General features: G+C 38.3%; 1 protein-coding gene and 1 pseudogene across 1 annotated transcript in view; one reads left to right on the top strand and one right to left on the bottom strand.

Moving 5' to 3' along the window:
* LOC140228915 (two pore channel protein 2-like) overlaps window positions 1-2,420 on the bottom strand; it is a 98,560-nt gene extending 96,140 nt beyond the window's left edge. Inside the window, exon 1 of the mRNA XM_072309182.1 lies at window positions 2,208-2,420. Coding sequence (XP_072165283.1) covers window positions 2,208-2,388 — 181 coding nt within the window. The 5' untranslated portion in view covers window positions 2,389-2,420. The remainder of the gene's footprint in view (window positions 1-2,207) is intronic.
* A 1,169-nt stretch (window positions 2,421-3,589) lies between these two features.
* On the top strand, window positions 3,590-4,563 carry LOC140228914 (uncharacterized; annotated as a pseudogene).
* The last annotated feature ends 13,639 nt before the right edge of the window (window positions 4,564-18,202 follow it).

Genomic DNA, 18,202 nt, shown 5'->3' with positions numbered 1-18,202 from the left:
TCGTTGTTTTAACAGATTCTCAAATATGGAAGTTGTGGTTCAGAGAACATTAACAGACTACCACTCTGAACTTCTTGCTTTGGGATGTTCAGTTTTTGGCACAAAAGAGAGATATAGCGACTAAGGGGGTACATATTGATTTACATTCAGTGTATATGTTTGAATGTACAGTAAATTGCAGTACATTTAATTGGTCATGCATGTATATCAGACTGTCTTTTACATAATCTATTATGTACATATGTACTGTTTCACTTAAACAATGTTGCAGTAGATGCTTCAAATTCCAATGCATTTTTTCGAGAGAAAATGTTCATAACCATAAAGCCATCTCCTCCTGAACTAGCCTGTGTCTGATCTCCCACAGCTTCGCCGATACAGTTAATTGTGCACAATCAAGGACATCTCCTCAGTACGCAGTATAAAGTATACAGTGCATAAAGAGTGTCAATGCTGACCTCACTTGTTGTAATCAGGCTTTGATATTTGCTCAGTGGTACATGACACTAGTAAAATAAACATGTTGATCAATACAGAACATTGGATTATATGTAGATGTATTACATTAATATTAAGTGTATTAGTTGGTGGGATACTTACATGTAGACTCAAGGCAAAAATTTGAAGTAAATATTAAATGCATGATTACAGAGGGTTACAATGATATCCTGTCCTATATCATGTAAATACGGTACTTACAATCATACACTGCATATGCCATTTATTTAGCGAGCCTCATTTTTTGTATTGACTTCTCGACAATTTGTGGCATCCATGTAGCATCCATGGATGTGTTGGCTCAGTGAGTAGAGCGGCTGCCCTCACAATCGGGAGGTCGTGGGTTCAAACCCCGGCCGCGTCATACCAAAAGACGTTAAAAGATGGGAGTTGCTGCTACCTTGTTTGCCGTTCAACAGTTGAAAAGGTTAGAGCAACGTCGATCTGGCGCTGCTCAGTGGCTGCCGGGCCCACGATCAATTGGGCAAAATGAATTTCCATTCTTGGACAATAAAATTTGGAGTTTATTGGAGTTTATTATTATTTTATGTCGGGATCAGAGTTTAATTCATTGAATGTACTTTCATGTGTCTTAAATTTGCAAATTGCATCCAGCTTGTGAAATTTTCAAAAACACAAACTCTCTAAAATATTATAGCAGATACAGTGCAATAGAATGAATTTGATCAGACTTATCAGAACTACTCTGAGACAGCCCTCCGCCACCCCTCCCCATTCCTTGTTTTTGCTGTATAGTTGGATCATATTCAATGTTCAAATATGCACAGTGTACAATTGATTAAAATTAATTAAAAAGAGATTAAATAATCAAAATGTTGACATACAGTAAAATCCAGTTTTAGTATATCCTAGTTCCCAATGGTACACCACATGAAACATCAAGAAAACTGAAACTGAATGGAGTTCATATTTGGGTTATTGTCATGATGTGATTTATTAATAACAGCCAAGATGAACATGGGAAACAGATGAGGAGAAAATTATACTAATGGGTGTATTTTACTGAAAAGGAAACTGAGTTAGGATTCAATGGGTTGGAAAGTGTGGTGGAGAAACTTTAATGTAGTAGAGAATATTACCTGGGTTTGAGAGTTGGGGAATTTCTACAGAAGCACTTTTATCTACAACATTGGATATCAAATTTCAAAAGCAAATCATGAGATGTGTTGTTAGACTGTAAACAAAAATATATTTAATTTTCTCTCTTTCCAGAACAGCACAGATTCCAAACTGAAAATAAGACTGTCTGTAAATGGTCCTTGCCATCAGAGTGTTATATCTGAAAAGTTGCATGTTAACTTTACAGTAAAAACAAAATGCAAATCATGTGAGCTCTTTTCGAAAGTCATGACAATGAGTCAAAGTTTTAATCACACTGTATGTCATCAAGCAATACTATTTTTTTTTTTTTTTTGGGGGGGGGGCATTGTATGCTTTGTTTCAAATGCCTTGTGTTGCTAGTAATCTTCATACCATTAGTTCCACATAATATATGCAACTAATAATAATGAGTAGTTTTGAGAATGTGTATATAAAATCAAACAATATTAGATCTTTTAGGCAATCACGCATGTTCCTATACGATTCCACAACTTACCACAATAATTCGTGTATATGTGTATATAAAATCAAACAATATTAGATCTTTTAGGCAATCACGCATGTTCCTATACGATTCCACAACTTACCACAATAATTCGAATCACTGTCAAAGCTCAGCACTGCACTGTTTCTGCCTGTGATGAATGCAGGACTTATCTGGTTTCGCTCACTGTGGTGACGAGCATAAACGGGGTAGATTTTGGAGGTGATTGGAACGGTGGGGTCATCGTCATCACTGCTGTTACCACTGCTATCATATCTCTCCATGGCTACAGATGACGTCTGCTTTCACTGGAGGTTCCCCTGCAAAGGACAATTAATCACCGACTTTGGTTTGACATGGCTGGCAGCACCATCAATGACTTTGTTATAAATGGTACGGAACATTGCTTACAATCAATCCTTCTGCCTTGACACCTCAGTTCCTGTTGAGTAGGGTATATCAGTTAGCCAATAGTTTTATCTTTGTTCTCAGCAATGCAGATTGTGACTATACATTCAATGCACCATTATGATACTTGGACAAGAGAACTTGTTGGTGATTCTCAGTCCTGCATTTGACTTGGGTTCTGGCAAAAAGTGAAATATCTTGTACACTTTTTATTCATTTTCTTTTTATAAATTTTGTCTTTGATGAGAGAGTGGTCAGCTGACTAGAATGGTGCATCCAATGATGTAATCCTGGGAGCAAAGTCTCACAACGTCCCTCCTTAGACATCCACAAAGCTAGTGAGCACTAAGTCACTGTTTAAAGGGCGGGTCTTTTAGGGTGAACATTGGGGCTACAAAGACTCTATACAGGTCCACTAACACGATTTCGACATTTTTAGATTTTAAAAAGTAACCAGTAGTCAGAAATCGCTCTAAAACCACTCAAATGTGGGAACGCCCCCTAAAATTGTCCGCCGATTGGCTAGTGCGATTTGACGTACCAACAGGAAGCCCCCCGCGAAGGCAAGAAGTTCTCACCATTGCCCTAGCGTGTCAATGATAGATAGATTTTCTACTTTTGAATCACAAAATACACAATTTTTGCAAGTAGCACATCCCAAGAAAGGATTTAAATATGTTGTTTATATATTCCAGAAGCGACTTAATGGCGACTCGGACATTTTTCGAGTATTTTACCTATAATAATTTGTCATTTCGGATCATGTTTACATTTTGGAAAAGACTAAACATTTCCTTCAGGAAACAAGACAAGTAGGCGTGTGTGACAGCCTCTTAACTGCTGAATGTACATTGCAACTGGTGAGTGCGTGTGCAGGTCGTAACGACATATTGTTACGGGACACTGGTTAACAGTCTAAATTTATATCGATATCTCGATCCAAGGTAGGTAGATGTTAGAATGTTATATCGATCGTGAGTATCTTATAGCGCTAGCGCTCGCCTCAGCTTAGCTCTAGCTAGCAGCTCTGTCGGTCGCTGACCTGTGTAGCTTTAGTTCTAAAATACGTGTGAATAAATGATGGATTCAGACGACGAGATCGAGTCGCCCATTTCATGCCCCGCTACCGTTTCGAGTGAGTCAGAGAGGGAGTCAGAGTCGGATGTCGAGCGAGATGGTGAGGACGAAGATCCCCGATCAAGCAGGAGAAGCAGCCGTTGGCGTTGGTCGGCCTCAACAGCGATTGGGTTTACTCCCGTATAGTATGAACCAGACGCTGCACCTCCCGCCCCCGGAGCAGTCGGCGGTGAGGAAGCTCAGGGGACGGGGTGATGACAACGAGCCCGCACGATTGGGGAATAACAATTGGTAATTATCTACTTGAGAGTCTATATTCTATATAACCTTAGTAACAGTAGTAGTAGTAATAACAGTAGTATATCTGTATAGGCCAGAAAAAAGTATAAGTCACAAATGTTGGAAGTACAAAACTGCTGCTTGTAAGTTGTAATAATACTCTAGACTCTCTACAATGTACAGGTTTTTACCAATGCCACAGTTAGTTACTGCTTATTGACTTACTGCTATTTGGAATGTGTGGACAAGACAGTAAAGTCACTAAAGACTAAAGTACTGAAGAGGCTGGTGTAGATGTAAATCTCTGTGGCAATAGTTGGCATGTTGAACTTGAAGGATTGGTCTCAATTTATCATTGTGTGGCAGCTCAGTACTACATGACTAAAACTAATTAAGTTACACAACAAGTAAACCTGAATTTACCTGTATTTCTTTCTTCAGGTGCCAATGTGGGAACTGTGTGCCAATGCCTACAACACGGGAGTCATTGTGCTGTCACAAGGCTGACCCGGTCTTAGAGGAGGTCGAGCAGTACAACGACCGGCCGACATGCAGATGCTCAAATAAACTGTATAACAGCACACCCAGGATTTTCCACCGTTTGCCTTGGTGAATGGGTGTTGGAAGCTGCTTATCACCAATATGCTCAACAGTATGGAGAAGGTGCCAAAACGGATGCCACAGATAATGAGTGAGTTTGTTTGTCAAATTTTTCAATTTTTCTTCTGAAATAATGCAAATTTGCCATTTTATATTCCCTTGACAATATGCTGTTTATACTGCCAATTTGCAATTGCACCCATCAAAAGAATGCAATATCTAATTCACCATGTGTGATTTCAGTCCTGCACTCCAGTAATTTATTCAAATATATTGGACCTGTCTTCGTAGATAATGCAAAAGTACATGTAGCCTTGTAGGATATATTTGTATAATCTTTTCATTTTTTATTTCTTGAGTGCATAGGGACATTATCACTTTTTGTTACGAGCTGTATAAGCACTGTCAATTATTACACTATTATTATTGTTATTATTATTATTATTATTATTATTATTATTATTATTATTATTTTATGCTGCCATTATACAGTTGTACCAGGTACACAAAATAATGACTACCATACTCCATGGGTCCCATTCACATTGTCTAATTTAAATCCTATTCTCAAGATAAATTTCTAGATGAACACATGATGTCATATAAAAGGATTATCAAATTTTACTCCTTTTGCATTCCATTTCGTTTCACTTTTGTTTCTATATCAGGTGATCAAGACATGTTGCATACACTGGCAACTGGTGAGATGATGCTGGAAATTTGTGGGCCAAAATGTGAGAGTCCTACTGCCATCGTCTGCTGTGAGGAAAATGTGATAAACTTATCCATCAGAAAGAGTGACACGTTTTCATTTTGCATAGGCTGTAATAAGACTGTATATGCAGCACTGATATCGGGTGTAGAATGTGACTTGTCACATTGCGATCTGCTTAACGGGAACATGGTTGTAGAAATGCATCAGATAAGTTTGTACATTGCGAAAGTCACATGCATACTTTGTCAGACACCTTGTCCATTATGTGGTCATACTGATGATATGCAGCTTCCAACACCCACTCATCAAGGCACACAACTGGGAAACATGCTGTTGGACTTCAGCCTCTCTGTACAAATGATCATGTATTATTTTGTTGTAATTTATTGATGCATGTTCAGTGGAACCTCAATATTATAAGCACTGATATGACAAACTGTAGTAATAACAAGATCTTATATATAGGGGTGATATCTCTGGTCCCATTGACCCTCATTATAACAAGGTTCGGCTGCATGTCAAATGCACTCTTGTCTCAATTCTTACTCTTGCTATGCTCTCCCTCTCTCTTTTGTAATGTAGGCCTACTGCATGTTTTAGCAATTGGAAAATCACACTTTCACAACCATACAAGTGAAGATAATTTTGATTGTGTAGAATTGACACGTTGAACAGCTATGTTGTCAGTCATGGTCAGAAGAAATAGATAATGATCTGATACAATTAAGATACTGTGGCCTTTCCGGCAATAGCTTCACAGCCTCTATTTAGAGAACAGGACCAAGTCTGGTTACGAACTCATTGAACTGGAATGTAACTGGCTCATATAGTAATGTTCTGTCATGAACCAGTATACATTTGTCAAACATTCCTTCCAGCTGATTACACTAATTATATTTTGTGAGCAAATGGAAAAAAAAGTGTGTTGTGTTTTCTATACATACATTTGTAGTTGTAGTAATACAGTACATGTACCGGTAGTGTAAATTTATCCTTATATACAAAAAGAAATGGATTAGCTTCATACAGACCCATGGAAATGCAAAAACATACACATATACACACACCCTCAGTACACTGATGCATATCCAGGCCTGGCATATCAGATACAAACATGCACAAACACACACCAACATCAGACACACATAGGACTAATATATCATTGATATATTTGCCCTATGTTTGTCTGATGCCCCCTTCATGGAATGGATAGATATATCCCCTCATAGATATGCACATACAATGTATTTAAGTAAGATTTCTATGGAATTGTACATCTAGCTGTATGCAATTTGATATTGGTGGGAGTGTTCCAATGATGCCTGATTGAAAGTATTTGTGGGTATGTATGTAGTATGGCAGAGGTGTGTGTGTGTGTGTGTGTGTGTGTGTGTGTGTTGATGTGTGTATAGATAGGAGACTAAAGAAAATTAGTCACAGGGAATGAGGAAAAGATGGGGGAGTGTACTTACAGGAATGAGATTGTAAAACCCTACCAGTGTGTTATCTCCATATCCTAATGTTGGAACAAAATGGGATTTATTCCACTGGAACAATGACAGCTGATCAGTCAAGCATGCATGAGTGACATCCACATTTGAAATCAAATCAGCCCAGAAGAGTTATCTTTTGCACATATATGTACATACTGTATATTTCATATCAATACTATGAGACATTCTCATGTAACATTAAATCAAAAGCTTTGTGATTTTTTTCCTCATACATAAATCTATCAGTGACATTACAGAACTCAAATTCAGGATAACATAATACATGTATTGCACGTGTAAACATACAAAACAGTACAGGTGAGTGATGTTATTCAATCTTTCACACAATATTTTAAAATGTGTAAAAATGTGTGAATGTATATGTGAGCATATGTGCATGTGGGTGTTTGCTTGTGTGCACGTTTTCAAAAGTACCTCTGCATGCAGATGTGATATGAATGATTATGAATGTCTGAGTCCCAGTCATAGCAAGATCAATTCATACCAAATTTTCTTAAACTGAGTGACCTTGCAACTGTTCTTTCATAAAGAGACCTGACACCATATTCATAAAAAAACAATGCTTATTTAACTTTTAATGCTTGACTTCAATGATTATGTATGGAGAACCATTATAGAAATCAACAGAATAATTCCCCAACTAGACTTAGCATTGCATTATGAATTTGGTCCCCCCCCCCCCCCCCCCCCTTGTGGAGGCATTCCAAGTCTCAGAACTTGAGTAACAGGGCCCCAGTCTGCTTCAACATGTCAGATGAAGATTATATAAAATGCTAATGCCTTACATACACACATCTTGTGCTCCTTTTTCATAAATTTGTGAATCATATACCAAGAGTAAATTATTGCATTCCTTCCCAAAACTACAATATTTTTCTCCATCTCTTTTTGAGTGTGTTGTGTTCTATAATGCATACACATTTTATTCTAAATTACCTTGTCAAAGATATTAATATTTGATCATAAGAGTGAGCTCTAATCTTAACAGCAAACATTCAATGGTAAAATCGTGTGGGACAGCATTCATGTAGAAATCTTCTAAACTTACCATTACAACACTGAATATCTCTAGAGAATTGTGTTAGCATGCAAGCTCATCTGTCCATAAAAATGGCCATGTATGCTTCAAACATCAACAACAAAAAAATACAGTTTTCCTTTTGTATTCACATGACTGTTGTATTGTAAATGAATTGTGATTTTGCTATTAAAAGGACAATATTCAACTGGCAAATAAATGATCTTTGAAACACTATATCAAATTGGCATCATATTGTTTGTGATGAAATGCAACATACACGTTATACAGACACAATACAACAGTGATCACTCATGAATAGAAGGTATAAGAATGCAGGGTATGTGTAACAAAATTTTGAGTGTTTGTATCTACCATCTGACATAAGAACAGATGAAAATAGTCTTCTGAAACATCATTCCGCAACAATTAAACACTATTTGCACAGTATCAAGTATTGAATACATTGTATGAACTTCAATCTCAATTGCAAGGATTCCTGAACCCATCAGATCATTTGTCAGACTGTGCAAATTGTCTCCTTTGATGTTCAATAACTTCCTCCCTTGGATGATACTCAAAGGCATTCACAAGGGGAGGCGTTGAAGGCTGGCAGAGTGCAGGAGTTTTGTCATTGTACTCCACAACAGCAGAAAGGACATCATAACCTGTGCTGTAGAAAATTCAACAGAAAGAAACAAAGAGACACACAAAATAGATGGAATTAAGTTGTTTGCACTGGTTTTTAGCAACACATTTCTTGAGGTGTCATGAACAGACACCACCACTTTGATAATGACATCAAAAATCTTTGCAAATTCATATAAAAATTGGGGTTTGCCCTCCTCAATGCAAAGACTTGACTTGAGAATGCACAAGTAGCCATTGGTCATATAGCATGGCAGGTGGAGTGTTGGTCTTCAGAATGGACAACTGACTGCCTCCCTTCTATGACTTCTGATTAGTGGAACAGGCATAAGACCTGCCCCCCCCCCCCCCCCACCCCCAAAAAAGAGAAAATGTATATCTAGACCTTTTAAAATTGATCATTTTATGTGTACTCAGTGGTCAAGAAAGCCATGCTTCTACAGAGACAAACAAATAATAAGATGTGTAGTTCACAAATTGTGCCATTCTAATATTTTCCTCTGAGTAATGTGAATTCATTTTCTTCCAATATTGCATAAAATATCTACGCTGTTCTTTACGAACCTTCACGCTAGAAGAGCCAGGATTGTTCGTCTTCACAATCCGGTAGAGCAGATCTCCTGTTGCACCTCTTATCGAGCTCACTGCCTGTCAGAATTTGTGTAGTACACTGTAGTGCAATGCTGCCAGATGAACCCTGTAAGTACATGTAATAATGGCACAGAGAGGAATTGAATTTTTTTTTTTAATTGTTTATGTAGGCCTGCAAGAATGTGGTTAACTAGATGCATGTAGGAACTCTTGGGAAAAGCAAATACCGGTAATCACAAATAATGACTGCCATTAGTACCGGTACCTCCCCACATAACCAGGGCAAGTGAAATTGTAATGATGACAACTGAAAATAACTGACTGCAGAAAGTTCCTTGTCTGATAGGAAAGTGACTTTTTTTTTTCCACATGTAAAATATGAAATCGCATTACATTAGTCAACTAATATAGGCAACATTTTGGGGCAAGAAAAAAAAATGGACATTGAAGATTTCACTTGCCTAATGGGCAAGTGAAGACAAACAATAATGGCCAGTCCTGGATCAATTACAATCTAATAATATGTTTTGGAACACACCATCCAACCATTTGGCTACAAGTTTTAGAGCTCAATGGGGAAGCAAGGCTGTCATAGCAGAAGTCAGAGTCATAGAATTAACTGTTACTGAATATGTATGATTGATAAGCCTTCTAATGTAGCAGCGATGAAAATATACAGAGCCAGCCAGCCCGGCTGGCTGGCTGGTACGCGGTCTCAGTTGGTAACTGTTGACCCCATATGCCCATACAAGTACTACGTGGTATCTAGAATCGATAGCTACACGCAGGTACCGATGTAACTGTGTTGTAGTGAATGTCTTACTAATCTTCGATAAATTTTAGGTCTAGTAATGTAACGTTAGAGGTGTTCACTTCATAGTATAGTACGATTTAATGAGCACACAACTTGACTACTAGTACATTAAAATCCCTCCATGATCTTAATTTTACTGACATTGAGTGATGTTCCACTCAAAACGCTACAGACGGAGCTTATCAACCTATCGAAACCGTGAAACTGTTAGTAGTGATACAGCAATTATAGGCCGACCAGACGCCGTGCGAACCCTGTCGCGATTATTGCAGCGACTGGGCTGTGTATAGTTACGGTACATGTACGATAGCTACTGTATAATAAAAGTCGTCTACACAGTGGCAAAACATACCCGCTTTCTCTGATCCAGCTTCAGAACTGCTGATCCGCTTTGTTTTTCAGCTCTCTGACGATGAGTTTAGCTTCCATTTCCCAGCTTGATAACAGGGATAGCTATGGGCTCCAGGATCCTCTTTTTGGGCGCAAATCCTAGCCGAGTATACAGCACTACTTAGCTCCACTACAAGCGATCACTCCATACGAGGCTGTACAACCTAGTGCGTAGTAATGTACATCGTAGTAGAAGGGACCATCTATCCCACTGGGCTCGCGTCAGCAAATGATTCTCAACGAACCCAATTTTTTCGAGTAGCGTCATCTTTAGGGAAGTTGTGCAGACTTACACCCCATCTTTTGTGTCTTTGCTGCGGTGATGACGGCACACTTCCTCGGCATTTTCTTGAAATACTTTCTCCAACTTTCCTACAAATACCCCGGTACACAAGATCTCTGCACTGTGAAGTACAGTTTAGGCGAGACAGTCGCACTATGAGTTCCTGTTGGTGCGTCACAGTGTCACCTGACAAGGCACGTGACCGGTCCTTGCTTTTTCTGGGGGCGTTCCCGACTACCCGAAAAATGAGCGATTTAGGCGATTTCAACTGAGTTTTTTGAAGTTCACAGATCTCTTTGAAGAAAAGTATATGTGATTTCTAATAGTATTGACACAGTATTTTCATATGATCATGCATTATAAAATTAAAAGACCCGCCCTTTAACATCCAAACCAACTGAAACTGAAATATTTTCACTGTTTTGTTGTTGTTGTTGTTGTTGTTTTCCAAGCCTAAATGACAGTTGTTGTAACCTCCTACTAGAGGCAGAGGGCAACAGTGTACAGTAAAGTTCTACAGATTACTTGCAGAATTTGCAACTCTACAGGGCTGGCAAACTTCATAGCAGGCACGCACAGCACTAGTCGTACATCTCATACGCACACGCCTTACAATGCTTTGTAGGTCCAATGGAGCTAAAGTGTTATGATTCTTGGTGTCAATGCATCTACACAAGATGGTCAGCTGAACAGACAACAACCTAACTAGAGTCTCCAGTCCAATATCTTTGGCTTAATGTGCTGCTTTTGTAGTTAGTCGTGACCTTCAGGAATGGCAGAATACTCCATCACATCCACACATCGTTAAAGATGTTACAATAGCGAAGCATGGTAATAATAATAGATGACCCTATTGATAATATTCCACAATATAATTAATATGTCTAATTATCATCAAGTTCAGAATATGCAGGTCCAAAAACTAAGAATTAAGATTGTGCACCATGTACAGTAAACTACACATGGGGATGGGATTACTACAGTTCTGTGTACAATGAGATGTTGATCTGTCATTTCTCTTTTTGGTTGTTAAACTAAAAGGCAAATAGACTGATTTGGGGTTTGAAAAATAGTTTAAATCAAATGTTTTGGTGCTAACAAGTTTGAATCCATTTACACCAGTGCTTACATGTAGTTTCACATTTTAGTGAAACTATATTGAGCCCAAGTGACAAGTGTAATCTACGTAGATTACTTACATTGTATCCCTGTTTGTAGCGGGAAGCCTTTTTTGTGTGTGACAGGAGCAGTTTCAGGTATAAAAAGAGCATTTGATTGAGTGTGCTTAATCTCACAAACAGAACAAAAGAAGGAGTTTATACTCATGTTATGGGAAGTGGGAGTACTCTCACACCTGATTAGGCAGTTTTATCAATGAATCTGCCCTTGCCACAAATAGGCACCTTGGCATATTACATTGTCCTTAGTCTACTCTGCATGTAAATTGTAATGTCAGTAAACAATTAGTATATTACTATGTACCGCCGGTATGGTTGGACCTACAACACAATTTTGCACACGACCAGCTTTTGATTAAAGGCAGTAAAGTTTATATCTTAGAAAATATTCCTCAGTTTCACCTACAGTTCTAATTTCATTTCACTATGGTAGAAAGCCCCGCCAAATCAGACTGTTGACTCGTACTGGTCGTATCTTAGTTTACACGCGTGCAGAAGTCTCAGCTATGAACGTAAAGAACTAAAATGACATTCTTCAGAACGGTAACTCATAACTGTGCACCTGTGCAAGCTCATCGTTTTAACCAACCACCTGTTCTCCATTGATAAAGCATGAATGGCAAAGACATGTTTAAACACCGATTAGGAATGTCTATGTGTGCTAACTATGAGGATTATCTTCAATTCAAGAAGGTCTTGCATTGTGCAGTATGTAAGAAGTTCTAACGTTAACATTAACGAGTTAGTTCTTACTTCTTATTCTTATGTGTAAATATTTATAAATGCTGCGAGACGAGGATTAAAATTTTAGATTTCTATTTTTCTTTTTTTCACCGGTACAGGCTCGCAACTTCAACATAAATCCTTTATCATTTAACTACCAGTTACCTTTACAATTAAATGGGATGTATGTAAGGTGAGCAAGGCGGCAAGGAAGGTCTTGTGCATCTGCTTGGGTCCAAAAAGGGATCTAACGTTAGGGAAAGGCGGCTCAGCTCCGGCAGCTGCAGCAGTCGTCTGCCACAGAGAAGTCGGCAATGTCTATGGCACCACCACCAGCGGTCGTAATCTGACGAAGTTCTTGGACAATCAACTTCACATTCGTCATCTCCCGTGGGTCACTTCTCTGGTACTGATGTAAGAGACACTAAGTTATTCAAAACGTTAGTCTTTCTGGTCCATCAGGCCAGGCCCACGCAAGATTCCCAACACCTACCTACGCTAAGGGCTGAGGGGTGTCACGCGCATCCGGCACCTTTCGGGGTAGGGTACTGCACTGACTGTACTGCTAGCCAGCTAGCTAGCTGTGTACCTGCTGTTAAATTTTTACGTGTAGTTTCGCCGTACTCGCCGAAATGCCTAGCCTGCCTCACGTACGTACCTGTACCGTACCCAAGTCAAAGTTGACCGGTGATCATCTGTTGCGTGGTGAGACACTCCGTTATGGCAAGCCGTTTGGATATTGTTTTTTTTTTTCTTCCACAATCAAATTCAAATTCATTTCTAAAACTAGGAATTCATAAGAAGAATTGACATTTGATTTGTGGGATTTTGAACCACAGCAAGAAGATTCATTTCTTCCCAATAAGCAACATGTAAAGCTTTAATTCACATGGATCTATTTATGGAAAGTACCATAGTATTTTATATAAAATTGTATTGTTAGTTTAAAAATTGATAATTGATAATTAATTTCGTATAGCTAATAAAGGACTTTTCTTGATGTTTTCGATAAATTATGGAACCTACTATACATGTACTACACGTCACGTAGGCCTATAGTAAATGTAATGCATAGGAAAATTGTTTTAAGATAAGACTCAAGAAAAAGTTGTATTCATCCATATATTCAAGGTAGTTTATAGTGAGGGCTGCTAAATTTCTCTTGATTCACTAAAATGCATATAAATTATACATGTACATGTATGTACAATGTTGCCTTGGTTTGTTTTAGTATTATACAATTGTATATTTTTGGGTTCTCTTTACCTCTCCTCAATGTTACTTTTTTCTTCTCTTTTCTTTTCTTTCTCTTTTTCCTTCTTCCATCTGTTTTCCTCCTGCATCCTTAGCTTTAGTCTCTTGTGTATCTGTATTTCGTCTTGTCAATGTATATTAGTGTCTTTTTAGCTATGTTTCAGTCAGATTCAGTAATTACGTTTTCAAATGTTAAAGGTGCACTCCGCACTTCAAGCTGTGCTTACTGAGTTGTCACCTCCAGTTTATCATTACTGAATTGTTACTGTTTCTACATGAATTGATCTGGAAATAAATGTTCTTTTGAATTGAATTGAATTGAATTGAATTGAATTGAATTGAACGAATAAGAGACGCAATTTTTTTAAAAGTTGAAACGGCTTTCCATAATTTAGTCGTCTCAGCGTGAGATGTCACGTGAGGAGTAATCAGTGGGTACACACCACAGAACAGTTCTGTGGTACACACAGTACACACACACAAACACACACAACACACACACACACACACACACACACTGTATATACACGATACAGTATATATAATAAATGTATATATATATGTATATATATATATATATATATATATATATATACACACCCACTGTGAGCTCGTAAAAGAAAAAAACAAGGATAGCGAGAGAATGAGAGAAACCCCCCCCCCAAAAAAAAAAAAAAAAAAAAAATCCTACGAGGTCTTACCTCCCTGTCTCTTACAAAGGTACACCTCCTGGGGGGGGGGGGGGGGGGGAATGTGAGAGCCCTGATAGCCCCAAAACGAGTAGGCCTACCTATATTGTATGGGGGAGGTTGATTGACACCTTCGAGCAAACCAATTTCGACTACATTGAAACTGATACATTGTACCATGAACATTTAACATTTTGTTTGTTTTAATAGATCGCTCTCCTGGCACTGTGACACCATTGTTGGTATGATTATTTATTAAGCATTATTAAGCCATGCAGCGATTATGCATGGCGTAAGGATTATTGTATCACGGTATTCAGTGGCGGATCGGGGGGGGGGGGGGCGCACCAGGCGAGCGCCCCTCTTTATTTTTTAACAGAAAAGAAATAAAAAGAAAAATGGGGGTGGTGTGTGCGCACCCTATATTTTTGTAAAGGAGCCTCCCCTTTACGAAATTTCGGGATCCGCCCCTGTAAAGCAATAAAAACTCTGAAAAAAATCAGCCTACAGTGTATATTGGAAAAAATCCGATCTTCCTCAAGTTTGGTTCACTGTATGTGTTTATTTTTGCGTCCACGGAATCTACTATCATGTAAAATTATACAGTTGGGTAAATACACCACGAGTATCCAGACCGATCAAATTACTTAGTACTTGACGTCAGTGGCGTATCTAGGGAAAACGGCGCCCGGGGCAAGCGCGAAACTTGCGCCCCTAATTTCTGAAAAAGTGTTCAACCCCACCCCCATCCCGGTAGGGACAAAAGTCCACATGATATGCTTTTTCAAGCACTTAAAAGGGGTCTTTTGAGGGTGATTTAAATGTAATAGGCAATCCTAAATTTTGATATATTTTGGCGAGCGAGCGCAGCTGGCGAGCCGAAAATTTTTGTATTTCAGCTTACAAAACATGGAATTCTTGTCATTTTTGGTTATCAAATCTTCGAATTACAGTTCTAATCAAGATATAGTGAGTTAGTGACGGCCTTATATAGATAACGATTTATACCAACAGTGTTCAACCCCATCCCGGTAGGGACTTAAAAAAAGTCCACATGATATGCTTTTCAAGCATTAAAAGGGGTCTTTTGAGGCTGATTTAAATGTAATAAATTTTGATGAATTTTGGCGAGCGAGCCGAAAATTTGTATACTTCAGCTTACAAAACATGGAATTCATGTTTTGTTTTTATCTTGTTTGATTTGGTTTTCTGCCCCCACCCATTCTCCCTCCCCCCGTGCGGGCGAGATTTTTGTTTTTGTTTCTTCTTCTTCTTCTTCTTCTTCTTCTTCTTCTTCTTCTTCTTCTTCTTCTTCTTCTTCTTCTTCTTCGTTTTTTTTTTCTTCGTTTTTTCTTCGTTTTTTTTTCTTTTTTTCGTTTTTGGCGCCCCCAAGGAGTGGCGCCCGGGGCACGTGCCCCCCTTGCCCCCCTAGGCCACTGCTTGACGTATAACAGGGGCGGATCATTCCGTAAGGGGGGGGGGCACAAAATATTTCTGGAGCCATGCACTTCCGGGTTTAATCAGCTGACAAGCAAATAAAAAAAAGGGAGACTTCAGCGCAATTTTCTGGTGCCACAACAATTGAAAATTAAAGAAGGGACGCACGCGCCCCTTTCATTTTCCTTTTTATTTCTTGAAGGATGCGCCCCCCCCCCCCCCCGATCCGTCACTGCGTAAGAAGAGGTACTAGTATGTAATAGGCATTGATATCAAGATCTCATTCGAGTCCCTCGCTCCTGCCGTGGTACCCATATTACAAGGCACTTCAACAAGACTTCCTTGTCTTTCATGCAAGAGTAAATCTGTGATGATGACTATTATTATTAACGTCCTGGTCCATCATTTAAAGAATAATACGAAATAAAAACTGAAATAAAAACTGAAATTAACAGGTATCAAGATATATACAGCTAACACAGTTACAAGTCCTAATTATGCTGACTCAATCAATAATGACACTGCCGTTTTTAATCAATATTTTTACAAACGACACTTTCTCTTCCATAATAGATCCGACAAACAAACACAAAACAAACAAACAAGTTAAACAAGTTTGTTTGCAATATGAGATGACACAACTTTTATTTTGTCTTACGGCTATATAAATTGGCCCTGATGCACGTGCACAATTTCATAGTTGTATTGAAGTGAAAATAAGGATGACATCAGCAATGTACCACCGCTATAGGCACTTTCAGAAACACATTAAATGCATTCATAACTACAGATTTTATCGGCATGCATGCATGGATAATGACATAATTTTAAAGGAAGTGTACAGTATACTGGTTGAGGTGGGGATTCATATTTTGAATATTCCTAAGTAAGATAATGAAAAACCTCTTATGAAATATGAAAGAGCATCTAATTTTAAGAAGGATTCAACATTTATTTGATAAAAATTGGTTTTCAAATGGCTGAGATATCCAAAAAAGTCATAATAATAAAAGGCGACAGGCCACGCCTTTTATTATAGGATCTGTTTGTTTCACCTTGTTTTTAGATATCTCGGCCATTTCAAAACCAATTTTCATCAAATAAACTTTTGATACCCCTTAGAATTGCATGCTCTTTGACATCTCATAGAGTGGTTTCTGATTATCTCGCAAAATGTTAAAAGCTAAATCCTCACCTAAACCAGAACTGTACACACCCTTTAAGTTCTTGAACTTTATAAGGTGGTGTGTATATGATGGTATTATGATGGATCGATGAGAACCAATATTTCTTATCTAGTCTTAAATTGCTGTTAAACAAACTCCCAGTCTCATGTCAATCGGGATCCTTTTGGACTGATCTCAACCTACATCGGGTATATTATATTTCGATTGCTTGCAGGGGTGATGAAATGACACTGATGATGAAGTAACAAAAGTCAATCCTGTCCCAAAATATAAATATGAGCTGTATATGACGTGAAAGTGTGCGATTTATAGGCAATAGTATTATTTGCGCATTTCATATTCGCGCATCCTATGTACAGTGTCTTTACCGACAAAATACCGCTCATTGTTTATAAGTATAGGAATGACGAAAATTAATTATCATAAAGACTGCATGTAATGCTATCTTTAGTGGATCTTTATATGCAATGAGACGCGAATAGATTGTCTTCCTGTCTGCGGGCGTGGCAGCTCCAGTTTGGCACAAATATACTTAAAATAGTTATTTAAATGGCGGCATAAATATGGGATCAATGGGAATACGATATGATTATATGACTCTTGAAACCTACTTGGTGGTTTCATCGAGAGCATAATCATTAGTAAATCGTACATGAAAAAGAAAGGCATTCACATAAACGATTCCGAGTACAGATAGAAAGTAGAATGATGGTAAGAGGCTCTCTCATCTTTTGTCATCAAGTGTGAGAAATGTGAGTGATGATTTCAGAAACGTGTTCAATGCATAATAGACATTACAATATCAACATAATACTTTTACCCATTTACCCATTTACCCAAATTAGAAATGTGATACTTTGAATGAATTCGGTGAATGAATGAATGAATAAATGAATGAATGAATGAATGAATGAATGAATGAATGAATGAATGAATGAATGAATACTCATGCATAAACCCATAGATCACAGCCTAGCATTAAATAGGTGAGCACCAATCAACGCATGAAATTAAACCAAAAGGAAAAGAAAATGAAAATAAAACGACGACAATGAATGAAATTGAATTGTACCATAATTATTAACTAGTACAGTATATATAATAGGCTATAGGCTATGTGTTTGCAGCGAGAAATGTGGCAGCGAGTGCTGCCATCGATAGCCACCCGCCGCTGGTGGATCCCTAAAGATCTCTCATGGAAGACAGTGCGAGGCAGAACGTCGGAGGACGCAGCTAGCATGCGCGCGGCGCAGGCTAGCTATGCTAGCGATCAAAGGCAAAGCAAGGAGCTAT

This window comes from Diadema setosum, chromosome 5 (genome assembly GCF_964275005.1).
Source record: "Diadema setosum chromosome 5, eeDiaSeto1, whole genome shotgun sequence".
In the NCBI taxonomy this organism is placed as follows: Eukaryota; Metazoa; Echinodermata; class Echinoidea; order Diadematoida; family Diadematidae; genus Diadema; species Diadema setosum.
This window is presented reverse-complemented; position numbering and strand designations above follow the sequence as displayed.